The 26827-nt window shown below is 59.1% G+C and overlaps 1 protein-coding gene across 2 annotated transcripts; it reads left to right on the forward strand.

The window, feature by feature from the left end:
* Positions 1-206: 206 nt before the first annotated feature.
* On the forward strand, positions 207-25290 carry NRBP2 (nuclear receptor binding protein 2). Of its 2 annotated transcripts, XM_083885230.1 has the most exons (19): positions 225-308; positions 457-675; positions 14175-14297; positions 14556-14657; positions 14747-14836; positions 15655-15695; positions 15779-15873; positions 16370-16393; positions 16808-16891; positions 17188-17243; positions 17510-17605; positions 19517-19649; positions 20951-21053; positions 21151-21201; positions 21392-21527; positions 21702-21755; positions 22257-22320; positions 23180-23235; positions 24056-25290. In XM_083885230.1, exons 2-19 carry the CDS (start codon positions 559-561, stop codon positions 24122-24124), a joined length of 1494 nt encoding a protein of 497 aa, XP_083741356.1. In that variant the 5' UTR covers positions 225-308; positions 457-558; the 3' UTR covers positions 24125-25290. The 2 variants fall into 2 exon arrangements, 1 of the variants encoding a protein (XP_083741356.1); XR_014592749.1 differs by lacking the exons at positions 15779-15873; positions 21702-21755; positions 22257-22320; positions 23180-23235; positions 24056-25290 and adding an exon at positions 18896-18997 and having other exon boundaries at positions 207-675; positions 20756-21053; positions 21392-21478.
* Positions 25291-26827: the final 1537 nt, after the last annotated feature.

The raw sequence follows: 26827 nt of genomic DNA on the forward strand, positions 1-26827 counted from the left end.
GGGGGGCTGCGGGGGGTGCGAAGGTCGCGGGTGGTTCTGGGGGTGCGGGGGGTAAGGAGGAAGGTTCCGGCGGTGCCGGTGGTGCTGGGGGTGCGGGATGTTCGGGGGTGCCGGGGCCCCTCCCGGCGGGGCGGGGCGTGCGCGGCCGCACGTCCGGAGCGGGGCGGGGCGGGACGAGACCGGGCCGGCCCCGAGCGGCACCGGCACAGCGCGGCGGGGCTCGAGGCGGAGCGGGGCCGTGCGGTGCCGCTCGGATCGGCTCGGCTCGGCTCCCTTCGCTTCGGTTCCGTTCCGTTCCGTTCCGTTCGGTTTGGTGCGCATCAGCTCGGCTCGGCGTGAGTCACAGCGGACCGGCTCGGATCGGAGCGGAGAGGATCGGATCGGATCAAAGCGGATCGGATCGGACTAGAGCTCGCCACAGCTCGGCTCGAAACAGCCTGGTACACCTTCTTACAGCCCGGCAGAGCCCGGCAGAGCCCGCACAGCTCGGCACGATTCGGTACAGCCCGGTACAGCCCTCGCAGCCCGGCAGATTTCAGCACAGCCCACAGAGCGGGGATGGCGGTGCCGGAGCCGGACGCGCGGCTGGCGCAGGAGAAGGAGGAGGAGAGCGAGGAGGAGAGCGAGGTGCTGGAGGAGAGTCCCTGCGGCCGCTGGCAGAAGCGCCGCGAGCAGGTGGGAGCCGGGCGGAGGGAGGGGGACGCCGGAGAGCGGCCATGGGAATGCCTGGCAGGGGGCGCCGGGAGATGCGATGTGGATGCCGGGGAATGAGGATGGGAATGGGAATGGGGCCGTGCGGGGCGCCCAGCGAGACCCCTCGCCCATCTCGGGGCCGCGGCGGCGGTGCCCAGGGCACGGCGATGGCCGCGGCCGGAGGGCGATGCGGGGAGCGGGTCCCCGGGGCCGGCGGGAGGCGCCGAGAGCCCGGTGAGCCCGGCTTAGTCATGCCCCGGCTCGGGGTGTGCCGTTCACAGTGATTCTTGTGCCGGTGCGGGACCGGTTTAGCCGTGCCCGGCTGTGGGGAGCCCATCTCACCGTGCCCCGGTGCGGCTGCTGTTTCGCGGTGCTCCGTGCCCCAAGCCGGGTTTCCCCGTGCCGGTCTGCGGTGTCTGGAGCAGGGAATCGGGCTCATCCTATCCCAGTGGCGGAATCCCATCGGGAGCCGGGCTCGCCGTGCCGCGGTGTGGGAAGCCCCGGTGTGTTGGGAGAGCCGGGCTGTGCCCCAGGGCAATCCCAGCTCCGTCCCGCAAGGCTGGGGATGCCGACTCCCTCCCGCTGCGGGGCTGCCGGGGCCTTCCGGAGGGTTTTGCTGGTCTGGGTCCCCGAGGTATGCTCGGTGACAGCGACACAGATGGCACAAAGATGACCCCGGAGCTCCTGCGGGAACGGGGACTCGCCGGGTCGGTGCTGGGGGGTCGGGGCTCCCCTCACAGCCTACACCAGGGCTGGAGACCCCGATCCCTCCTCTCCAGACACGGGGGTTTGTTCACTTCAGCTCAGCTTCCTACGCCAATGTACAGCATCGTCTCCCCAAAACCGGGGCTGGAGTCGCCCTGTCTCTGTCAGGGCACCCAGAACAGGGACCGGAGGCAGCGGGGGAATCCTGAACCCGGGCAGGGCCGGGACAGCGCCGAGGGAGGGACCCGGCACAGGCACTGTCGGCGCCTGAAGGGGAAAAGATCCATCCAAGGCCGAGCTGTTTATCTGCCCCTTATCTCCCCTGTCCCCGGCAAAGGACCTGGCCCCAGCGTTCAGCTCTGCCTGCGGCTGCATCTCCCAGCCCGAATTCCCAGCCTGGGCTTCGCTGAGATCTTGATAACCTGCTCCAGGCTGATAAGCTGCTCCTGCCAGCACCGTCAGCACCTGCCCTTCTGTCCCTCGGTGCTGCCAGGTGCTTCCATACCCACATGTCCCCATTCCTGCTCCCTGCCTCTCTCTGCCTTCCCCACACCAGGGTCCCTGACCCTCATGAAAAGGAGGACATTGAGAAGCTAAAGCTTGTTCAGTGACAGGAACGGAGCTGGGAAGGGTCTGGAGCACCAGGAGAGGCTGAGGGAGCTGGGAAAGGGGCTCAGCCTGGAGAAGAGGAGGCTCAGGGGGGACCTTGTGGCTCTGCACAACTCCCTTACAGGAGGGGACAGCCGGGGGGGTCGGGCTCTGCTCTCAGGGAACAGGGACAGGAGGAGAGGGAACGGCCTCAGGCTGGGCCAGGGCAGGTTTTTATCCCCAGGTGGGATATTGGGAAAATTCCTTCAGTCTGTTCTGGCCAAACCACGACGTTTAATGATGAAGGTTTCCATGCTGATTTTGTGCGGGAGTTTTCTGGGGCAGTGCTGCCATGCCTGGGTCTGGCCCAGGGGGTTCATCCTCCTGTGCAGGAGAAGTGGAAACCCCCCAGGGCCATCTCCACACAAGAGCTTTGGGTCTCTGTGCCGTGCCCTCCATCCATGGGGATTTTCCAGCTGGAGCATTGGAAAGGGTGGGTTGGCCTTTCCAAGGGCAGGACAGCTGTTCCAGGAGAGCAGGAAGGCTCCTTGATTGCCAAGTGGAGGAAGTTTAGTGGAGGAGCAAATTTACAGATGCTTCGTGACGTGCAGGAAGGAGCTGAGAGCTGGCGATCTCTCCTCTCCTCTCCTCTCCTCTCCTCTCCTCTCCTCTCCTCTCCTCTCCTCTCCTCTCCTCTCCTCTCCTCTCCTCTCCTCTCCTCTCCTCTCCTCTCCTCTCCTCTCCTCTCCTCTCCTCTCCTCTCCTCTCCTCTCCTCTCCTCTCCTCTCCTCTCCTCTCCTCTCCTCTCCTCTCCTCTCCTCTCCTCTCCTCTCCTCTCCTCTCCTCTCCTCTCCTCTCCTCTCCTCTCCTCTCCTCTCCTCTCCTCTCCTCTCCTCTCCTCTCCTCTCCTCTCCTCTCCTCTCCTCTCCTCTCCTCTCCTCTCCTCTCCTCTCCTCTCCTCTCCTCTCCTCTCCTCTCCTCTCCTCTCCTTTCCCTCAGCACTCCTGGGAGTGCCCACAGGGAGCTCTCCCCACCCTCCTGAAGATCCACTGTAATTATTCTTTTTCTAATCTGGTTTTGTCAGAGGAGTCAAGCCCTATGTGGGACCACAGAGCTGTGCCCGATCTCTGGTTTGGAGAGCAGGGCTATCGGGGTGGGCAGAGCCTGAGGCTAGGAGCCTGGAATGCTGATGGAGCACAGTCAGGAGTTCTGCTTGACCCAGGGGCTCAGCCTCGAGAAAAGGAGGCTCAGGGGGGAGTTTGTCACTCTTCACAACTCCCTGACAGGAGGGGACAGCAGATGGGGTCAGGCTCTGCTCCCAGGGAACAGGGACAGGACCAGGGCAAACAGCTTCAGGCTGTGCCAGGGAAGATTTGGGTGGGATATTGGGAAAATCCCTCCTGGAAAGGGCTGCCCAGGGCAGTGGTGGAGTCCCCACCGCGGGACAGATTTAACATCCCTGTGGCATTTGAGGATGTGGGTTAGTGGTGACCTTGGCAGTGCTGGGGACAGGATGGTCTCAGTGGGCTCAGAGGCTTTTCCAACCTGAACCATTCCATGATTCCTGGTTCTGTAGAGCAAAAGGGAGTGGGTAATAAGTTAACATTAATTATATTAATATTAATTAATTGCTTTCCCAACCTGAACCATTCCATGATTTCTGGTTCTGTAGACTGAAGGGCAGTGGGTGATATATTAATATTAATGCACGTTAATGCTGTGGACACAGGGACTGCACCTTGTTTTCACACACAGGGCTGAGCTGGTCTGCCCTGCCCCCTGGGGATAATGTCCCTTCTCCTTTGCCCATTTATGATCCTTTTATTCCTCAGGGCTGTGGAGTCACAGGGTGTCACGAGCAGCTCAGGGAACAGAAGCACTTGGCTGAAGTGTGAGAAGTGGCCCCTGCAGTGTCCCAGCCCCCGGAATGTCCCAGCCCCAGCAGTGTCCCAGCCCCAGCCCAGCCCAGCCCTGCCCCTCTCGGAGCTCTCCTGTTGTTTGTGAGCTGCTGCTGGCGCAGGATTTTCCACGTGGGAACACCGGGGCTCTTTCAGCCTCGCTTTGATGACCTCATTTGCTTTTCCCACCCACCCTGGGGAGTGTGAGCACAAGGGAGAGGAAACTTGGGTTTCTCCTCTTGTGAGAAGTTTTTCACCTTTGCTGGTGTGAGCAGGGCTGTGGGTGAGCCCCAGCACCTCGTTCTGGGATTAGCAGGGTTTATCCCTGTGGGGTTTGTGTTCCCAAACCCTCAATCTGCCCCAAAACGCGGGGAGTGGGGGGGGCTGTGACCAGCAGGTATCTGCTGCTCATGAGTGCTGGTCCCACCACATTCACCTGTCACATTTCCTGGGTTCAGGCTGCGTGTTACCCCTGCACTTAGAGGTGCAACACGTTGCGATGTGGGTGTGGACCCTCACAGAGGACAGCAGGCAGCAGGAGGGTCAAACATGGAAGTCTTTTTTAATATCTGTCTCCAATCTACTTATATACACTTTTTACAGAGGACCCAGATTGGCCCAAGGAGGTTACAACCTCCTGACCAGATTGGTCACTCTTACTTTCAATCAAGTTCTCCTCTCAGAGAACAACTATGCAAAACATACTGATAAATTCTAAGAATACACATTGTTTACATGAAGCAGTGTGAGAATCAGGCTGCAAAGGTTCAAACACTTGAAAGCAAGAAAATCAGGGGTGACAGGCTGTGATTTCCTGATTCCCACATCCTTCCCCCTCATGTCTCCCACCTGCCAGTTCTGCCCGTTGTGCTCCCTGTAGGAATGCCCTGGATGCAGAGTGCTCTGGGCTCCTGAAGGCCTTCCCTTGGAGTGAGAGGGCTGTGTGCTGTGTGCTGTGTGCTGTGGCAGAGCTCAGCTGTGGCTCAGGGACAGAACTCTGGAGTTATTCCTGTAATTTATTCCTCTAAGTGACCCTGGAGCTGTCCCTCGCTTGTAATTCTGCTGCTGCTGTTTCCAGTGTGGGATTTAATTTGGAGCACCCTTGGGGTTCAGTGAGGGAGGGATGAGGCATCCAGAGGGACCTGGGCAGGCTGGGGAGGTGGGATGGAGTGTACCTTGTTCACCTGGGTCAGGCCCCAGCACAGACATGGGATGGGGGGAATGCCTGGAGAGAATCCCTGGGGAAAAGCACCTGAGGGTCCTTCTTTTGCAAAGTCAGTTAAATTTGGAAAAGGCTGGACATGCCCAGCCATGAGCACTGGGATCCCAACCCCCCCCTGCTCTGGGCTGAGCCTGCAGCATGGGCAGCAGGGGAGGGGGGGATTCTGCCCCTCTGCCCCTGTGCTCAGGTGAGACCCAACCTGCAGAGCTGCCCCAGCCCTGGGGTTCCAGCTCAGGAAGGACCTGGAGCTGCTGGAGAGAGTCCAGAGGAATCCATGGAGCTGCTCCAGGGCTGGAGCCCCTCTAGAGCCAGGCTGGGAGAGCTGGGGGGACTCACTTGGAGAGGAAAAGGCTCCAGAGAAAGCTCAGAGCCCCTGCCAGGGCCTTAAGGGGCTCCAGGAGAGCTGGAGAGGGACTGGGGAGAAGGGGTGGAGGGACAAGACACAGGGAATGCCTTCCCACTGCCAGAGGACAGGGCTGGATGGGATTCTGGGGAGGAATTGTATCCTGGGATGGTGGGGAGGCCCCGGCACAGGGTACCCAGAGCAGCTGTGGCCTCCCCTGGACTCCTGAAAATTTTCCAGGCCAGGTTGGACAGGGCTTGGAGCAGCCTGGGACAGTGAAAGGTGTCTCTGCTCATGTCACAGGGTCACACCACCCTGGGATTCTGCAATTCCAACTCTCAGCTTTAACTCATCCAGCAGGATGAAAGAAGGGAAAGAGGGAAATAACAGCAAAAATGCAGGGAAGAAATGCTGAAGCAGCATTTGAGGGAAATAAAGTGGTGTTAAAACATCAGCAGGAGGGGGAGGTTTTGGGGTGTTGCTGCAGGTTCCCACAGACCAGAAAACGAAAACAAACTATGGAAAAATGGTGTAAGGGCTGGAATCCTGCGAGGTGCAGGGGGTTCCCATTTTTAGGCATTAATGAGGTTTGCAGTTGGCAGCAGCACGGCCGGGTCCATGTTGAATGACTTGGGAAGGCTCCAACTATGCAATATCTGCCACGGGGTTATTTTTAAAAAGCTGCTTTGTTGCCAGCCGTCCTCAGGGATCTGGGCTCAGAGCTGTGAGGAGCTTTTCCAGCACGGGGGGGATCAGCTGGAGCACTCGGCTCCTTCTTTTCCTGCCACCTCTTTTGTTCCTGCCCCTTTCTGCTTCCGTGGCTTTTGTTCGCCGCGGGTGAATTTTGCAGGGTGGGTTTGGGGTGACTCTGCCAAGCTCAGTTGAGCTCACAGGTGAACTTCCAAGGCTTTGGGGTTAATATCCAAGAATTTAGGGTTAGTATGCAAGAATTTCAGCTAATATCCAAGAATTTCAGCTAATATCCAAGACTTTTGGGTTAATGGCTAAGAAATTAGGGTAATAACCAAGAATTTAGGGATAATAGTCAAAAATTTAAGATGATATCCAAGAATTTGGGTGATATCCAAGAATTCAGGGTTAATATCCAATAATTTCAGCCAATATCCAAGACTTTAGGGTTAATAACCAAGAAATTTGGAGTTAATGTCCAACACCTCATGATGGAACCCTGGGCACTGAGAATTTTAGACTCTGGCAGAAAAGAAGATAAAATGCAACAACCTTAGGACAGTGAAGGCTTCCCCCTGGCTGTGCTCTGAACAGGGATTTTGTGGCACCCCAGAGGCTTCCAGTTAGGGGATAAAACAAAATGAAATCAAATTGCAATGGAAAACTCACCAGTGGATAAATGTTGCTGGAAGCAGACAGTGGAGTTCTGTCCCCAGCACGTGCTCCAGGGCTCTGGTAAGGAACAAGCCTCGGCTGTGCCAGATTTAGAGTCCTCCCCATCACCCCCCGAGCTCGTGTGGGCGGAGCGGGGGCCCGGTCTGGATGGTGCCTCGGGGCTGCTCTCCCCGTGCCACGTTCTCCATTTCACGGAGACTTTAATCCTCCGGGATCTCACCCGGCCACAACAATCCCCTGCCTTGTTCTCGCTGCTGGGGAGGGGGCTGACGTCAGCCTGCGGTGAGGCTTCAGCGCAGGAACTTGTGCTTTTCATGCAGGAACACGCTCCTTTATCCCCATCCATGTTCTGCAAGGAATGCCTGCCTGCAGCTCCTTTATCCCCATCCATGTTCTGCAAGGAATGCCTGCCTGCAGCTCCTTTATCCCCATCCATGTTCTGCAAGGAATGCCTGCCTGCAGCTCCTTTATCCCATTCCTATCCTCCACGGAAATGCCTGGCTGCAGCTCCTTTATCCCTTCTATATTGTGCACAGGGTTTTTTGGTTGCAGCTTCTTTATCCCCATCCCTGTTGTGCACAGAATTCCTGGCTGCATCTCCTTTATCCCATTCCTTTCCTGCACAGGAATTCCTGGTTGCAGCTCCTTTATCCCATTCCTTTCCTGCACAGGAATTCCTGGTTGCAGCTCCTTTATCCCGTTCCTTTCCATTCCTTTCCTGCACAGGAATTCTGGCTGTCCCTGGTGCTCCCTGCCTGCCCCAAGGCAGTACCTGTGTCCTAACTCTCCTCCTTTTCCCGAACGGATGCGTCTTCTCAGCTCCCCAAACCGTTCCCTCTGCACTACCCCGCCCGAAGCGTTACAATTCCTGACATTTGCCGTGTTTTCTTCCCTTTCCTGTCTTTATCCGAGCCTTTTTGGCCTTTTCCCCCGCTTTCCCGGGGGGTGGCTTTGTTTGCAGTGCCCAGACGTTGCAGCCGAGGGCTCCTGCAGGCTGGAGCCCCCTCTGTGCCCTTCGGCTCCTTCCTGCTCTTCCTCCTGTAACCGGAGACGTTTCTCAGTCCCGGAGGTTTTATTCCACTGCCGGGGTTGGGGGTGTCGCGGGCCGTGTTTCAGGACGGATGGAGCTGCTGGAATCTGCCCTGAGAGCCTGGATGGCAAATCCGCGGCTGAGCCTCCTGCAGGGAGGACAGGCCGGTCACCGAGGGTTTCCTTGGCTTTCCTGGAGCTGCTCTGCTGATGGCTCAGCTGGTTAAAACACGGAAATCAGCCCCAATTCCTCTGAGCTGGGCTGATTCCTGCTGGCCCCAGAGGCTGCTGGCTGGGATGGGCTGGGGCACAGCATTCCCCTGGGATGGGGTACAGGGTGCCCAGGCATGGGTTATGGCATGGCCAGGGATGGGGCACAGCATTCCCCTGGGATGGGGTACAGGGTGCCCAGGCATGGGTTATGGCATGGCCAGGGATGGGGCACAGCATTCCCATGGGATGGGGTACAGGGTGCCCAGGCATGGGTTATGGCATGGCCAGGGATGGGGCACAGCATTCCCATGGGATGGGGTATAGGATGCCGAGGGATTGAACGCCACCTGCTCCTCCTCTCCTTGGGCACCTGCTGCTGCTTCCACCTTCTGCCCCAGCCCTTCTGGGCTCCCCTTGCCCGGTACAGCTGGCACTGGGATCTTCTCCCTGTTCTCCAGGATCCTCTCCCTGTCCTCCCAGATCCTGCAGAGCCCTGTGCCACTGCCAGCCCCATTTCCCAGGAGAGGGTGCTGGGCTGGGACAATGCCAGGTGTGTGTCACCTTCGCTGGGCTGGGCTGGGCTGGGGCTGACCCCAGCTTTGTGTCACCTCCCCAGGCTGGGAAAGACTAGGCTGGGGCTCCTGTCACCTCCCCAGGGCTGGGCTGGGGTGACCCGAGGCTCATGTCCCCTCCTGTGGCCATGCAGGGCCTGGGGGTAAAGCAAACATTGCAGGCTCAGGCTGCAGGCGTGCCCAGGGAACAGCTTCTCCCAGGAAATAACAACGCTGGTACTGCCCCGTGCAGGATCTCTCCTGGCTCCGCTCTGGGCAGTGGAAAAATACTCCTCTGTCCCTTTCCCACAGCAGTGGCCCGAGAACAGGGATCACAGTGTTTGCTCGGGCAGCTGTGGGCAGCAGGGAAGGGCAGCCGTGGGCACGGGGGGAAGCAGAGGCTTCCAGCCCTCCCAGCCCTGGGCAGGGGCACCCTCCAGTAGCTCAGGATCCTGCTGGGAGAGGCTGGGATCGCACAGGGACCCCTGTGCTGCTGTGGCTGCCAAGCAGGAATCTCCTAGGAATGGACAGTGGTTTCCCACTGCCAGAGAGCAGCATTAGGCATTGGGATAGGACACTGGGGAGGAATCCCTCCCTGTGAGGGTGGTGAGGTGCTGCAGTGGAATTCCCAGAGCAGCTATTGCTGCCCCTGGATCCCTGGAAGTGTCCAAGGCCAGGGCTTGGATAGCAGGAGGGATAGTGGAAGGTGTCCCTGTCCATGGCAGGGGGTGGAATGAGGTGACTTTTAGGTCCTTTCCCACCCACACCACCCCAGACTTTGATGATTCTGCAACAAGGAGAGTTCCTGGAATAAAGGGTGGGTGCTGTAGGTGCCCCTCCTGCCTGGGGTGGAGCAGCTCTCCCATCCCTCGGGGCTGTCCCTCAGTTTCCCTATGCTCTCCCAGGCCCCGGAGTACAGCACTGGGGGGATTTTCCTGGTTGTCTGAGCGGCCCTGCTGCTTTCTGTCCCAGCTCTGCTCCTCCTTCGCTGCTCCAGGATGTAACTGGTCATCAGAGCCTGCCTGGGGCACCACGGCTGTGCCAGGGGCAGAGCCCACCCTCTTGCCTGCCTACCCTCACCTGGGGCTCCTCACATGTGGGCACGGGGCTGAATTGGCCCTGGGCTCACGGCTTGGTGACAGACAGGATCCAATTACTTCGCTGGAATCAGGATATTTTCCGTCTCGTGCGTTCCCTTCACCTGCTGGTTGTGTAACAGGATCGCGCGGACAGAACAGGTTTGTCTGGCACCACGGATTCCTTGGCACAGCCCCAGGGCTCAGCTGCTCTGCCCCGAGCCCGGGGTGTCCCCAGCCCGGAGTGCTCCTGCCGCGGGGACAGCTGCTGAGGGACAGGTGGATCTGGCATTGCCTGGGGCTGCTGCTGGTGCCAGTCCCCTCGCTGGGGACACAGAGACTGCAGGTGGCCCTTCTGGTGCTGAATGGGTCCCCTGCAGCAGGAGCTGGGAGTCTGGAGCGTGTTCCCAGCCCGGGAGAGGGGCTGTGACAGCCCCCTACCCCAGGCATGGCAAGGACACAAGCAGGGGTCAGTGACCTCTCACCTCTGGGGCCCGCAGGCTCTGCCCGTGCTGCCACTCCCCGTCCCTGAACCTCGGGGACCTGCAGGACACAGCCCAGGTGTCCATGACTGGGGCCTCAGCCCTCTCAGCTCATTTTTTTTTCCCCTTTCCCGTGTTTTCTGAAGCGATTTCTGTGTTGCAACAGCCACCCTTGTCCTGCCTGGGGCCACAGCTGGGGACGGTGGGGCACAGGCTCGGTCAGGGCCGAGGGACGCAAGGTTTGGGGGGCACGAGGGACTCAGTGCCAGCAGCACCCCCCAGGGGCTCTCCCCGTTCCCTCCTGCCCGCGGGGTGTCCCCGTGCCCAGCACTCCCCCTCTCGTGTTCCACAGAGCACCAGCCCTCCCTGTCACCCGGCTCTGGGGACACTGAAGGGGACAGGCCAGGCCGGGATTTACTCTGAGAGGTTTTCCAGGCGCACCGTGCTCACTGCCCAGCCCCAAATCCCGCCCGTGCCCAGTACCAAATGTCGTGGTGGCACAAAGGAGTGAAATAATCGGTGCACGCAGTGAGTGGAGAATCATGGAAGGGTTTGAGTGGGAAAGTACCTCACAGCCCCCGCTATGGAGCAAAACCTCCTCTCCCCGTTATCGCTGGCCCCATCCCCCCGCTGCTCCCCAGGCCCCAGAGCCGCATCCCTGAGCCCGTTCCCGTGCCCGCCTCAGCCCTCGCTGACGAGAAAAGCTGAGAAGGGAGCGATTGATTGGAAGCTGCAACCCGATCTTTGGTAAACCTGCCCTGCCCCGTCCCCAGCGGCCGCTCCGGGCGCCGGCCAAGCGCTGTCCGGCACCGAGGGCTCTGCCAGAACCTCCCCGGGCTGCGAGGGGCTGAGAACGGGCAGTGCACGGAGCGGCCGGGAGCAGGGATAACAACGGGGGAAAACGATAACCCACGGGGGATAAACCACGGAGATAACAGGGTTAAACCACGGGGTATAACCCACAGGGGATAACCCAAGGGGGCATAACCCACGGGGGAAAAAAACACAGGCGATAAACCATGGGGGATAACCCACTGGGGATAACCCATGGGGCATAACCTCAAAGGATAATGATAACCCATGAGGGATAACCTCAGGGGATAACAGGGGATAAACCACAGGTGGTAAACCACAGGAGATAACCCACAGGCAATAACCCGCAGGGGATAAACAACGAGGAATAACCCACCAGAGATAGCCACTGGGGATAACCCACGGGGGATAACTATCCATGGGGGATAACCCACACTGGATAACCCATGAGGGATAAACCACAGGGATAACCCACTGAGGATAACCTATGGGTGATAACCAACGGGGGATAACCCACAGGGAATAACCCACCGGGGATAACCCCAGAGAGACCTGCACTGCTGCCTTTTGTCCCGGTCAGGCTGTGTGGAAAATGCTGCGTTTATTTATTTATGGAGGCCGGGCCGGAGCTCAAAGCGGGAGCAGCTGGTGGGGATCAGCCCTGTTTTCACTCAGCACAAGCCCGAGCACGTTCATGTCCATACGGGGCGGGGAAGATTCCTCCCGTCACGTTCCCGAGGCTCCTGGATCCCAGCAGAGCACTGCCCAAGCCCTGAGCTGCCCCCGGGGCTCAGAAAGCAGCAGGAGGGACCCCCCGGGCTCCTGCTGTGCGGCACCAGGACAAGATGGGCTTTAAGGTCTCTCCAACCCAAAGCACTCTGATTCCAGTCCTGTGGTTCCCACTGTGGCTGTGTGTGCACTGGAATCACTGGGGTCACCAGCCTCTTTGGGATCGTTGGGATCACTGGGATCTCTGGGATCATTGGGGTCACTGGGATAACTGGGATCTCTGGGATCACTGGGAAGGCAGTGGCCGCATCATTCGCGGTCCGTGCTGGGCTTTGTGCGGAGCACGCGGAGCCCGTGCCCAGCAGAACAAGGAACAGAGGGAGGTGCTTTGTGTGGCTGCAGCAGGAACTGGGCCATGAACTGCCTCGGGGTGCCCTGCTAAGGAGCCAGGGATGCTGAACGCCCACGGCTGCCCCGAGCCCCGCAGGAACCAGCCCCAAACCCAGGCTCTGGGATGAGCCCCAGCAGTGGGACCAGCCCTGGCTGCAGGATGAGCCCCAAACCTGGCCTCTGGGATGAGCAGTGGGATGTGCCCCAAACCCGGGTGTAGTAGCATGTCCCTGTGTAAAACCCATATGCTGTGTACCAGCTTAAGTGTGGGCTCAGCAGCCAGGGACCTGGGGGCACGGGGGTGGTACAAAGGGCAGGAAAGGTCAGTGACCTGTAGGGAACAGGGCCAGTCACCAGGGTCCCACAACCAAAGGATTGTCAGGGAAAGGAGAGACCACGAGAATCTGGGCATCAGGGAGAAGTGGGATAATGTTACAGTGTCACAAGGCACTGTGGGGAAGTCTTCTCTTCAGTCTAGGTGGGAAGTCTTTGTGGTAAATCCTTCCAAGGCCAGACCCTGGGTAAGACCTTGAGGGGCTCCGGGGACTCCACACTGAGGCACTGGGATGAACCTCAGCACCAGGACCAGCACTGGCTGCAGGACCAGCCCCAAACCCTGGCACTGGGATGAACCCCAGGAGTGGCATCAGCCCTGGCTGCAGGATGAGTCCCAGCAGTCCATGGGGATGAGCCCCAGCAGTGGGATCAACCCCAGCAGTGGGATGAGTCCCAAGCCCTGGCACTGGGACCAGCGCCACCAGCAGGATGAGCCCTGAGCCTGGACAGCAGGATGAGCCCTAGCAGTGGGACCAGCTCCAGCATCAGGACCAGCCTTAGCAGCAGGATGAGCCCCCAGCCCCAGCATTGGCACACCTCGTACCTCCCTGGGGAGCAGCAGAACAATCCCCCTTTTCCTTGGCAAATGGGGTGGGCATTATGCCCCTGCTCACAGGCCTGGAGTGCCCCCAGCCCCACAGGAAGGGGCAGGAGCAGTTGGGGGGCTGCAGCCCCACCCCTGCAGAGATGCTTTGGGGTGGATAGTGGGTCAGGATGCAGCAGGCACCACTGCTGGGAGGCAGGAGACCTATCCTGGGCTGGGGGTCTGAGCCAGGTGCCTTGGAGGTTTTATTTGGGCTGGAAATGGGTTCTGGTGGTCGTGGCTGGTCTGGGGACCAGGAGGGTCCATGCAGGAGGTCACCTGCGGAGGTGACATCTGCAGAGCCACTCTGCCTGGGGCAGCACACACAGACCTGGGATGGGGATCTGTGTCCTCTGGAGATGGAAAGTGGTTGGACAGATCCTGGGGCTGCCCCTAGGCTCCTCAGGAGGTTCAGAGATGATGTGGTGGCTTTGGTTTGTCCAGACCTTCTGATTTTTCCTGGACAGTGCAGGGGTGGGTCCCCTGTGGCTGCTGGGACAGGGGTGCAGGGCAGGACCCCACCTGTATGCAGGAGTGTCACACCCATGAAGGGCCAGAGGACCCAGCTCAGGACCTGCTGTCAGGGGTTCTTCTGCTCCCTCCTGGCCCAGACAGGACAGGCACTGTCCTGCTCCATGCTCAAGTTCCCAGCCAGAGCCTCTTCCATGGCTACTCCAGGGACCCCCATTCCAAAAAAAGCTGTATTTGTAAGACAGAGCCATGTTGCCATGGCAGAGAGTGTTGTAAGAGCTTGGAGACTCTGCTCTTCCTGGGCAGGAATCGGGTTTCAGGCTGGTTTATTTATTATTTTTGATTTATTTATTTGTGCATTCGCTCTGGGAAGTGTTAGTGTCCATCATTTTGGAAGCATTCACTGCTCTGCCAGTGACACTGGGGTGGTTGTGCAACGAAGCTGGAGTGACAATTCACCTCCCAGAGCGGTAGGTTCATGTGGTCAGACATTCTGTGAATTCCCAGAAACGGCTGGAGGTGGGTCTGTGGACAAACCAGTCAGATTCACCAGCAGGGCCTGGCTGATGGGGCCAGGATGGGCTGTTCCCGTGCCAAAGAGAAAAGAAAATGGATTTTTTTTTTTTTTTTTAGTGAGCTGCCTGTGCAGCAGGTGGTGCCATCCCTCAAGCCTTTCCCTCTCTCCAGGTGAACCAGGGGAACATGCCCGGCATCCAGAGCACCTTCCTGGCCATGGACACCGAGGAGGGTGTGGAGGTGGTGTGGAATGAGCTGCTCTTCACTGACAAAAAGGCCTTTAAAGCACACGAGGTGAGACTCTGAGAGCTCCCCTGCCTTCCTGGGTGGGCACAGCCTGGCAGGATGGACTCCTGGCACTCAGGCTTCCTTGGCTTGTCCCTCAAAGGGAGCTCCTTTGCACCTCAGCCCAGTGTCCCTGTGGCATCCCTGTGACATCTCCAGCTCTTGGGGGTGCCCTGCCACATCCCAGGACCTTCTGCATGCCAGGACCTTCCCCCTGACCCATCCTGCCTCATGCCAGCACCTCACCTGTGCTCTATGTGCCCCCAGGAGAAGATCAAGACCATGTTTGAGCAGCTGGTGCTGGTGGATCACCCCAACATTGTGAAGCTCCACAAGTACTGGCTGGATGTGAAGGACTCCAAGGCACGGGTAGGGACCCTGGGGGGGCACTGGGGGACCCCAGCTCTGCTCCTCACCCCTCTCCTCAGCCTCCCTGCTGACCCCCTATCCCCTGCCAGGTCATCTTCATCACAGAGTATGTGTCCTCGGGGAGCCTCAAGCAGTTCCTGAAGAAAACCAAGAAGAACCACAAGGCCATGAATGCCCGGGTAAGCCCCTGGGAGCAGGACAGGGCAGGTGGCTCTGTGTCTCTGTCCCAGGGATGGTCTCTGGGATCTTACAGGGCAGGGCAGGTGGGAGCTGCTGTTCCCTGGGTCACACAGGAACCCTGCTGGACCCCAGGAGAGCCTGGATCCCACTGACCCCAAACTGGGAGTGGCTGTGGTGGGTGACACTGCCCCAGGTGCTCCCAGTGTCCTGCCCCCGCCCAGGGCTGGCACCTGGGGACAAGGGACCAGCATCACTTGCAAAGCCACTGCCCAGGGCTGCTGTGAGGGACCTATGGGATGATCCAGAGCCACTCCTACCATGGGCAGGGACACCTTTCATGGGACCAGGGTGCTCCAAGCCCTGTCCAACCTGGCCCTGGAACACTTCCAGGGATCCAGGGGCAGCCACAGCTGCTCTGGGCACCCTGTGCCAGCATCTCCCCACCCTCACAGGGAAGGATTTATTCCCAAATCCCCTTTAACCCTGTCCTCTGGCAGTGGGAAGCCATTCCCCTTGTTCTGGCTCCCCATCCCTTCCCCAGAGTCCCTCCCAGCTCTCCTGCAGCCTTGAGCCATTTGCTGCAGCCATTTGAACAGGGCACAGGGGCTGCTTCTGTGGGACAGTGTGGGACACAGCCTTGAGCCTGGGCAGGGCACAGGGTGGTGTCCCTGTCAGTGGGGGATGTCCCTGTCACTGGGAATGGATGGGAGGCCCTGGCTTGGACATGGGTGCCAGTGTTGTGTCCTGGTTGGTGGGAGTTCTGTCCCTGCTCTGTCCTTGCTCTGTCTCTGCTGTCCCTACTCTGTCCCTGCCCTAGGCCTGGAAGCGCTGGTGCACCCAAATCCTCTCGGCTCTCAGGTGAGGCTCCCCCAGCTCCCTGCCCAGCCCTGGGGGGTCCCAGGGGTGTGGGCTGTGCTCGGGACACCCCTGTGCCCCCCCAGCTTCCTACACTCCTGCGAGCCCCCCATCATCCACGGCAATCTCACCAGTGACACCATCTTCATCCAGCACAACGGACTCATCAAGATCGGCTCTGGTGTGGCAGCACTGGCCCCACCCTGGGGGGTCCGAGGAGTCTGGGGGGTTCAACGGGGTCTGGGCAGCCTGAGGGATCCAGAGGGGTCTGGGGGGTCCAAGAGGGTCTGAGGTGTTAGGGATCCAAAGGGTCTGAGAGCTCTAAGGGGGTCAGAGGGGTCCAAAAGGTTCAAGATGATCCAAGGGGCCCAGAGGGGTCTAAGGAATCCAAGAGGGCTGGGGGTCTGAGGGGTCCAGGGGGTCTGAGGGGTCCAGTTTGGTCTGAGGGGTCCAAGGGGTCTGAGGGATCCAGGGGGTCTGAGGGGTCCAGGGGGGTTGGCAGCAGGAAGGGGCCCAAGGGGGTCATGCGGAGGGGGGGGGGGGGAAGGGCGGGTCCTAGGCAGGACCCCTAGGAATTGTGGGGTCCATTTTTGGGGGTGCCAGCCTTGGTGTTTCCTGTTCTTCTCTGTCCCCTCCTGCTCTCCCAACACTCGGCTCCCTCTGGCGCTGCCTGGCAGTTTGGCACCGGGTGTTTGCCAATGGTGAGTGACCCCAGTGCCACTCCCCAGCCAGTCCCCTGCCCTGGGGACACCCCCAGGGACACAGTCCCCTGCCCTGGGGACACCCCCAGGGACACAGCCCTCTGCCCTGGGGACACTCCCTCCAGAGGGGCACCAGGCACAGGGGATGATCCTGGGCTCTGTGGGGAGGGAGCACCTTCATCCCTCCAGGAATTGCTGCTCCTGGGTAAGAGCAGAGGGGTCTGCTGGGATGGGCTGGGGGGTGGGCAGGGGCACACACAGACCCCTCCTCATCCCCTGAGACCCCCCGGCTGGGCACAAACAGACCCCCCGGGTAGAGCACACACCCCCCCCCACCTCCCATCCCCTGAGACCCTCCCGGGTGGGCACAGGCCCCCCCCTCCTCCTTCCTCATCCCCTGCCCCGTCCCCCCAGCGCTTCCGGACGACCTCCGCAGCCCCATCAGGATCGAGAGGGAGGAGCTGCGGAACCTGCACTTCTTCCCTCCGGAATACGGCCGTGAGTGGGGCTGGGGGGGACGGGAATGGGGGGGCCCGGAGGGCAGGTGAGAACAGATGAGGGCAGGTGAGAAAGGTGAAACAGGTGAGAACAAGTGAGGGCAGGGAACAGTAGGTGGGAACAGGTGGGAACAGGTGATGGCAGGTGAGAACAGGTGACGGCAGGGAGCAATAGGTGAGAACAGGTGGGAACAGCTGAGAACAGGTGAGGGCAGGTGAGGGTGTCCAGGGGATACCGTGGGCGGGGTCTCCAGGTGGGGGTCTCCAGGGCTCTCTCCTGACGGGTCCGTGTTGCAGAGCGGGCGGACGGGACGGCCGTGGACATCTTCTCCTTCGGGATGTGCGCGCTGGAGGTGCGGGGCGGAGCCGACCCCGGGAATGCTGGGACCCTGTCCCTGTCGGGAGGTGTCACCTGGCCGGGGGTGTCCCCTGTCTGGGAGTGTCCCCTGTCCAGGGGTGTCCCGTGTCCGGGGGTGTCCCTTGTCCCTGCCCTGTCTGGGGGTGTCCCCTGTCTGGGGTGTCCCTTGTCCCTGCCCTGTCTGGGGTGTCTCCTCTCCGGGGCTGTCCCCTCTCTGGGGTGTCCCCGGGGCACCCCCCGGACTGGCTGTGCTCCCTCCAGATGGCCGTGCTGGAGATCCAGACCAACGGGGACACGCGGGTGTCGGAGGAGGCGATCGCGCGGGCCCGGCACTCCCTGGACGATCCCAACATGAGGGTGAGTGCAGCTGGAGGAGCCTGCTGGGGGTAAACCCCTGTCCTGCACCACTCCTGGGGTGTAAACCCCTGTCTTGCACCATTCCTGGGATGTAAATCCCACCCTGCATCCTTCCTGGGATGTAAATCCTACCCTGCATCCTTCCGGGGCATAAATCCCATCCTGCATCACTCCTGGGATGTAAATTCCTGTCCTGATCACTCCTGGGATGTAAATCCCACCCTGCATCACTCCTGGGATGTAAATCCCACCCTGCATCACTCTTGGGATGTAAATCCCACCCTGCATCACTCCTGGGCTTAAATCCCACCCTGCATCACTCTTGGGATGTAAATCCCTGTCCTGATCACTCCTGGGATGTAAATCCCATCCTGCCAGCTCGCAGTAGGTGCAGATGGGGTCTGGCCCTGTCCCACGAGAGTGTCCCTGTTCTCCCTCACTCCTGTGGTCTCCCTGTGCCCCTTCCCAGGCTCCATCACTGCTCAGCTGCTCTGGCTCCATGCTGGCTGGAGGCCCACGTGGATCCCAGGGAGCAGAGAACAAGCTGCCCCAGAAATACTTGGGAACGGGGTTTAATAAGGAGCTAGGACAGTTTGGGGGATGGTTGAGATTTGGGCTCAGCCAGAGGAAGGCACGGAACAGCTGGAACCTTTGATCCCCCTCCATCCACCCCGACCACCCAACCCCCCTTCCTCTTCCCGTGGCAGCCTCCAGAACATCCCATAATGAGTCTGTACATTCCCCAAATTCTCTTGTTTGATCACAGAATTTCCTGAGGCATCCCACAGTAAATCCTGCCCTTGAGATCCTGCAGTTCCCACGTTCCAGGAGAAGCAGGAGTCTCCTCTCTGGAGCTCTGGGAGTGGTCGGAGTCACACCCGAGGATCTCTGGGGCAGGGGGCTCTGAGGGGTCCAGTCTGGGGGTGCTCCCCTGGCATCCTTGGGATCATTTTTGGATCTCTCCCAGATATCCTGGCCCATTCCCCGTCAGCAGCAGGGCAGGAGCTGGAGGAGCAGTGGCAGACTGAGCTCCTCTGCTCTCAGTGAGCAGGAACAGGAAGATCCCTTGGATCCTGCTGTTCATCCTGCCCTTTCCCCACTTCCACCACCCCATTCCTGCTCTCGGGGCTGATTCTGATCCTGCCCCTTCTCCTGCAGCCTTTGCTGGGCTCACACCCAGGATGGGGGCAGTGGGAACCCCCTTCCCATCTCTCCCCACCCCGAATTCTGCTGCAGCTCCCTGTCCTGTGGCTCCTGCTGCACAAAGAACCCTTTGGATCCATTTCCTAGGGAATTGTATCAAAAACAGTGTGACCCCAGGCCTAGGGCAGTGGCCTCTGTGCTGGCACTGCTGGGACACCTCCAGTCCTGGGGCAGGTTTGGGGTCCCCAGGTAAGGACCCTTGAGGTGCTGGAACGTGTCCAGGGAAGGAAATGGAGCTGGGGAAAGGTCTGGAGCACCAGGAGAGGCTGAGGGAGCTGGGAAAGGGGCTCAGCCTGGAGAAGAGGAGGCTCAGGGGGGACCTTGTGGGTCTGCACATCTCCCTGACAGGAGGGGACAGCCAGGGGGGTTGGGCTCTGCTCCCAGGGAACAGGGACAGGAGGAGAGGGAATAGCCTCAGGCTGGGCCAGGGGAGGCTCAAGCTGGACATCAGGAGGAATTTCTTCAAGGAAAGGGTGGTCAGGCCTTGGAAGTGCCCAGGGAGGTTTGGAGTGCCCATCCCTGGAGGTGTCCAAGGACTGGCTTGGACACTCAGGGCTCTGGGCTGGTGGCAAGGTGGGGATGGGGCACAGGGTGGACTGGGAGCTCTTTCCCAGCCTCATGGTTCTGTGATCTGTGTGAGATGCTCCTGTGAGAGGAGCAGAGGAATGTCCTGCCCTGCTCTAGCTTGTGGCCCTGCTCTGGTCCCAGGAGTTCATCCTGTCCTGCCTGACCCTGAACCCCGACAAGCGCCCGACCGCCAACAGCCTCCTCTTCCACCGCGTGCTCTTCGAGGTCCATTCCCTGAAGCTGCTGGCAGCCCATTGCTTCATCAACCACCAGTGTGAGTGCCCGGGACCACCCTGACCCCCCAGCTCATCCCTCCCAGGCTGGGAGAGCTGGGAATGCTCAGCCTGGAGAAGAGAAGGGTCCAAGGAGACTTTAGAGCCCCCTTGCAGTGCCTGAAGGGGCTCCAGGAGAGCTGGAGAGGGACTTTGGGTAAGGGATGGAGTGGCAAGGGGGAAGGGTTTCCCACTGCCGAAGGACACGGTTAGAGGGGATTTTGAGGAGCAATTCCTGGCCATGATGGGGGTGAGGCCCTGGCACAGGGAGCCCAGAGCAGCTGTGGCTGCCCCATCCCTGGAAGTGTCCAAGGCCAGGTGTAGAAGCATTTGATATCAGGGACAAGGTACTCTGCAAACCTGAGATAATCTAGAATATGTGGTTTTATTGCAAGGGTCGTGGGTAGAAAGGGCCTTCCCTCCAGCCACCAGCCTCGGCTGAAGGAAAGTCCCAGAGAGAGAACGAGAGAGAGCAAGAGGGTAAGCTGGCAAGAAGAGGGGAGAGAGCTAGAGCAACGTGGCAGGGGTCGGAATGCAGGGGGAAGAGAGCAGAGGTAAGAGCAGGGAAAGGAGAGTGAGGTCCAGAGAGAAAGAGCGAAGAGGAGAGCCAAGAGAGCAAGGACCAGAGAGTGAAGAGGGCAAAGAGAGAAGAGAAGAGAAAAGAAGAGAGGCGAAAGGTAGAAGAGCCAAGACAAGAGAGTGAGGTCCTGGTTACAATACATTATATCTCCTTTTGTGATGAATATTCTAATTTACAGTGACCAACCAATACAAGACACAAAACCCTATAGAATCTACATACAGCCTATAAGAACTACTACATTACCATGTGTTATATTTTAAACTCTAAAAACTACTCTTTAGACTTTTCTGTTTTGCTACATTGACCTTTGGATCCCTTAGCCAGCAGAAAGGTATTGTTCAATCAAAAGGGATTCTCCTTCAGCTGGCTAGGCTATTGTCTTTAGGTTATGTAGTAACTAAGACTCGGTATCCTACAACTCAAAGTAAGCTTCCATTTCTATCTCAACTACAGGTTTCATATTTTCAGAATCTTTTGCTAAGCAATCATATTTATAAGGTTTCCCTGATTAATCTTTCCCAACAGCCAGGTTGGACGGAGGTTGAAGCAGCCTGAGACAGGGGAAGGTGTCCCTGCCCAGGGCAGGGAGTGGGACTGGATGGGATCTAAGGTGCCTCCCACACAAAACATCCTGGGATTCCATGTGCAGAGCCTGGAGGGAGGAAGTGATCCCAGCCCCCCCTGGAGCAGGACCCACACCCCTCCTGTGCTCTGCCCCAGATCTGATGCCAGAGAATGTGGTGGAAGAGAAGATCAAGGAGCTGGACCTGAACATGGTGATGGCTGAGATCCGCAGGGAGGGCCGGCCTGGGGCACAGTGGAGGTGAGGATGGGGGAGATTCCACATCCAGCCCAGAGATCCTGGTGCTGTGGGGAGCAGCCCTGAAGCCCCTGAACCCTCCTGCCCTGTTCCCTGCCAGGTACTCGGAGGTTTCCTTCCTGGAGCTTGACAAGTTCTTGGAGGATGTCAGGTGGGTCAGAGCTCACCGCCTCGGCTCCCCGGGAATGTGGGGCCAGGACGGGCACAGGGAGTGTCCCTGCTGTCTCCAGCTGTCCCCACAGTGCCCCCGGGCTCAGGGAACTGCCCAGCCCTGCTCCTTCCTGAGCCAGCTCTGTAGGGGATGGAATCAGCTCCTTGTCCTCCCTCTGTGTCTGTGCCAGGAATGGGATTTACCCCCTGATGAACTTCGCCGTCTCCAGACCCCATGCCCTCCCACGGGCCCTGTCCCAGCCCCAGGAGGATCCCCAGAAAGCCAAGACCCCCACACCAGAGCCCTTTGATGTGGAGACGAGGAAGGTAAGGCCAGACCCAGGTGGGGACAGCTCCTGCTCTGGCCCTTCATCCCTGCTGCACCTCTCCTGTTAGCCATGGTAGGAGCTGGGAGAGGAATTCCAGGGTTTCAGCAGGAATCCCAAAGGCCTGCTCAGGAAGGGGGCCTGTCCAGGCTGATCCTAGGCTGGGCTTTTCCAGGTGGTGCAGATGCAGTGCAACATGGAGCTGAACGAGGACAAGAGCCAGTGGCATGTGAGTACCTGGATCCTGACCTGCTCCCTGCACATCTCACTGGGAATGGGGCTGGGAAATGGGATTGGGAAATAAGACCAGGAAATCTGACAGGAAAATGAGAAGGAGAAATCAGCCCAAGATATCAGACTGGGAATTGGTACTGGGAAGTCTGACTGGGAAAGGCCTCAGCCAGTTTCCATGGTACCCAAAGAACTCACTCCTGTCCTGTACAGTGAAGGAATTCCCAAAGAAGCTACAAGTCCCCTGGCCTGTGGGACGCAGACCTGGAGTGTCTGGATGTCTCTGTCCCTGGTGTTCCCAGACACATTTGAACCCCTATTTTTTTGAGCCCAGCACTTGCAGGGAGCTGGAATTGCTCCAGGGCACCAGCACTGCCCAAGAGCTGCTCCAGTCCCAGCAGTGCCCAAAAGCTTCCAGTTGCAGCAGTGCCCAGAGCTCCCAGTTCCTGCAGTGCCTCAGGAGGGACTGGGATGAGCAGACTCTCTCCTGTCTCCACAGCTCACACTCCTGCTGATCCTGGAGGACAAACTGCACCGACAGCTCAGCTATGACCTGCTGCCCAGTATGTTCCCGCCGGGAATGCTGGGTGTGGCTGCTGGGGAATTCCGGGGCCCTGTGGGGATTGGGCTCTGCTGGACACAGAATGTGCCAGCTTTCCTCCCTTTCCCTTCTTTCCTCTCCTCCTCCTCCTTTTTCCATTCCTTTCCTCTCTTCCCCTTTCCTTTCCCCTTATCTCCTTTCATCTCCTTTCCTCTTTTCCTTCCTTCTCCTTCACCCTTTCCTTCACTTCCCTCCCCTTCCTTTCCCCTTTCCCTTCTCCTTTTTCCTTTCCTTTTTCATTTTCTTTTTCCTTTTCTTTCCTTTTTCCCTTGTGGTCCCAGGCCCTGCCCCCCCGGGCCCTGTGCTGGTGCCTCTGCCATGTGGGAATCACCAGCCCATGAGGCGCAGTTGGGAGGGCAGTGATGCAGGGTCATTCCAGAGCTGCATTTCCACAGGACCCACAGTCCCCAGTGGTGAACTCCACTCTCATTCCCTTTTCCAAGGGAATTGTGGACCCTCCTCTGAGGGGCCCAGGAAAGGTGCAGGTCCAGCTCCTTCCCAGACTATCAGGAGCCCCTGGAGGCCACACAGCCAGAGCCCTCAGAGGGGTTGCCTCAGAGGCAAAATTCCCTCAGAAAGCTGGGAATGGTACCTGGAGCTGCTCTTTCCCCAGCCGCTGCGGGCTCTGCCACAGGCATTGTTCTGGGGCTTTCCTTGGAGAGCCAAACAAAGCCTTTCCAAGGGACTCCTTGTCCAGAGCTGTGTTTTGGGAACTCGGGAACCTTGTGCCACCTCCCTGCCCCATTTTCCCAGCTCTCCTGGGCACAGGAGCTCCACCAGCTGTGTCCACACTTATATTCTCCTGCTCCTTGTCTCTGCAGCTGATAACTCCAAGGATTTGGCCACAGAGCTGGTGCATTATGGATTCATCCACGAGGTGAGTCCTTGCTGTCCCCAAGCCTGGAGCCACTGCAGAGCCACCAGAGCTCCTCCAGCACCGGCCCCTCACAGGCAGGGCCTGGTTTTCTGTTCCCTCAGGACTCTGCTCCAGGAGTTGTTCCAAGGGGAGCTGCCTGTTGTGGCACATGTTACTGAGCTGCACCTTAAATAATTCTGAGTGGGAGAACCAGGGGAGCACCCAGGGAAGCAGGATGATTTCTTACTTAAGGAATCACAGAATCATTAATGTTAGAAAAGACCTCCAGGATTATTGAGTCCAACCTGTGACCAAACATGCCAGGTCACCCTGATGACACTCCCAAGTGGCACAACCACATGTTTATTGAACACTCCCAGGGATGGGGACTCCTCCACTGCCTCAGGCAGCTGTGCCAGGGCTGGGCAGCCCTTTCTAGGAGGGATTTCCCCAACATCCCTCCTAGATCTCCCCTGGCACAGCCTGAGGCCATTCCCTCTCCTCCTGTCTCTGTTCCCTGAGAGCAGAGCCCGACCCGCCCCACCCCCAGCTGTCCCCTCCTGTCAGAGTTGTGCAGAGCCACAAGGTCCCCCCTGAGCCTCCTCTTCTCCAGGCTGAGCCCCTTTCTCAGCTTCCTCAGCCTCTCCTGGGGCTCCTTTCCTCAGCTCCCTTCCCTCTCCTGGACATGCTCCAGCCCCCCAATGTCCTTTACCTGGGGACCCCAAACCTGCTCCAGGACGGGGCCAGCACAAGAACAGTTTGGGATTGGGACTGTGGGGGGCTGGAGGTGTCTGGGACAGCCCAGCAAAGGGATTTATCTGTTGTCCTGTCTGGATTTCAGGATGACTGTGAAAAGCTGGCCACTTTCCTGGAGAACGCCTTCCACAAGCACCGCTCCCAAGCCCTGTGAGCCACCACAGGGGATCGAGGTGCCGGACTGGAGGATCCCAAAGGGCTCCCAACCCACCAAACTGCAGCAGGACCGGCCTGGCCGGACCCTGGGCCCACAGGGATTTGCCCAATCCATGCTCTGGGAAGGCATCAGCTGACGGAGGCCTTGGCAAACACCGGGAATTACGTCCCAGGAAGTTGGGATTCATTCTGGTCCCTGCTCCCAAGGGGAGTGGCCAGCATCCCCCAGCAGCCCTTTCCCAGTGGGGTTTGTGGAGCTGTTGCAGGAGCCCCCAGCCGGATCCATTTCCCTCTGGGAACGAGTGGCTTTTCTCGCTGCAGGTCCCAAAGTTATTTTTTCCCTCTTTGCCATCTGGAATGGTCCTTGCTGAGGGGAGGAGCAGGTTTGGAAAGCCCCATCTGCCACATTCCACTGTCGATCCCGAATTTCTCCAGGTTTAAAGTCTCCACTGTGCTGCCTGTGTTTAGAATCCTCACCGTGAGCTGGGACTGTGTGAGCTGGACACGATATGGCTTGGGAAGAAATCCCAGAAATCCTGACCCACCACCTGGATCCACATATGTGGATCAGCAGGAATCTCACTGATGCTCCACAGAATCCTTGTCAATTCCCCAGTTCCTCCCACAGCCTTCCAAAATCTCTCAGCATCTCCAGGAAAAAGCCTTGGAACCTCTTCCTCCCATTACTCCTGGAGACTGGAATGTCAGTCCCTGGCCTGGAGATGGGAGAACGGCCACCATCACCACCCCAGTGCTGCCCTTTGCCAGGGACACCTCGTTGACGTGGAGAAAAGTGCAAAAATGGAGTTGTCTCTGTCCAAGAGCTGTGCCAATGCTGCTCCTGCTGTGCCATAGGAAAACTGGCTCTGATATCCTGCTCTGTGCTATGCTGGTGCTGCTGCTCCTGCTGTGCCATAGGAAACTGGCTCTGGCATCCTGTGCTGTGCCAGTGCTGCTCCTGCTGCTCCAGGGAAAACTGCCTCTGGCATCCTGCTAGTGTTCTGTGCTGGTGCTGCTCCTCCTGCTGTGCCATAGGAAACAGGCTCTGATATCCTGCTCTGTGCTGGTGCTGCTCCTGCTGTGCCAGGGAGAATTGCTTTTGGCATCCTGCTCTGTGCTGTGCCAGTGCTGCTCCTGCTGTGCCATAGGAAACTGATCTGGCACCCTGGTATGCACTGCTCTGTGCCAGGGTTTGTGCCTCCTGCTGCTCCTGCCATGCCAGAGGAATCCAGCTCTGGCATCCTGCTCTGTGCTGTGCTGGCGCTGGGGGTCTCTGGCTCTGGCACTGTCCTGGTGCTCTGCACCATGCCAGTGTTCCATGCCAGTGTTCTGTGCTGGTGCTGCTCTTGCTACGCCAGGGTAAACTGCCTCTGGTATCCTGCTTTGTGCTCTGCTGGTGCTGGTGCTGCTCCTGCCATGCCAGAGGAATCCATCCATGGCATCCTGCTCTGTGCTCTGCTGGTGCTGCTCCTCCTGCTCAGACTGCTGGGGGAATCCAGTTCTGGTGCTCTCCTGGTGATCTGCACCAGGTTGGTGTTCTGTTCCCCTGCTCTGTGCTGGTGCTGCTCCTGCTGTGCAGGGAAAACTGCCTCTGGCATCCTGCTGCTGTTCTGTGCTGGTGCCGCCTCTGCTGTGCCAGGGGAATCTGCCTCTGGCACCCTGCTCTGTGCCAGTCTTCTGTACCAGCGTTGCTCCTGCTGCTTCTGGTGTGCCAGGGAAAACTGGCTCTGGCATCATGCTCTGTGCTGTGCTGCTCCTGCTGTGCTGTGGGAGTGCAGCTCTGGCACCGTCCTGGTGATGATCTACACCAGGCTGCTGTTCCGTGCCCCTGCTCCGTGCTAGTGCTGCTCCTGCTGCTCCCCCTGTGCTCTGGGGAGCTGCCTCAGCCTCCTGTGCCTCATGCTGCTGTTCTCCTCCCTGCTGGAGCTCCACGTGCCTCCAACCTGCCCCGCACTGCTCGTGCTCTGTGGCGTCACTCCAGCTGCACCCCAGCGGGATTTTATCCATACTCAGCCAGCTCAGGCTGTGCTCCCAGCCTGTGCTGCATTTCTGGCTCACCCAGGCTGCACCCCCAGCCCGTGCTGCACCCCTAGCCTGTGCCAGTGTTCCAATGTGACAAATCAATAAAGCAGCCAGTCCCCCTGGAGGGCTCTGCACTGAACTGCCGGGAATTCCTTTCTCCAGGGAAAGCGGGGAGGAGGGATTCACGGGACACCTCCCAGCTGCCGATTCTCAATCCCTCAAGAGCAGACCTGCCTAGACATTCCAGCACATCCCAGCCCCTCCTCGGCCCTTCCTCAACCACCTTTTCCATGAATCCATGGGATCTAACACGGCTGCTCTGACCCTGCAATTCCCTTGGTGAACTTCAGTGGCCCAAACTTCCCCAAAATCGTTTATAAAACTTGGGGGCTCTGTGAATTCCTTGGGGGTTTTCCTCGGTCTGTTCCCCAGTGGGAACACAGGATTCTGCTCCGGGGGTGTGACGGCGCCTGTGTCCTGCTGGGGCTGCTTGTCCCTGAGGCAGAGCTCACCCCTAGGGAGGGACATCCCAGAGCTGGGACCATCCCAGAGCTGCCCTTCCGTCCCCTGGCACAGACACAGAACGCCGGGATGGCCAGGTGGGAAGGGAAGTGCCACGGGCAGGGACACCTCCCAGCGTCCCAGGTTGGCTCCAAGCCCCGTCCAGCCTGACCTTGGA

This window comes from Zosterops lateralis (genome assembly GCF_965231275.1).
Source record: "Zosterops lateralis genome assembly, chromosome: 1".
NCBI lineage: Eukaryota > Metazoa > Chordata > Aves > Passeriformes > Zosteropidae > Zosterops > Zosterops lateralis.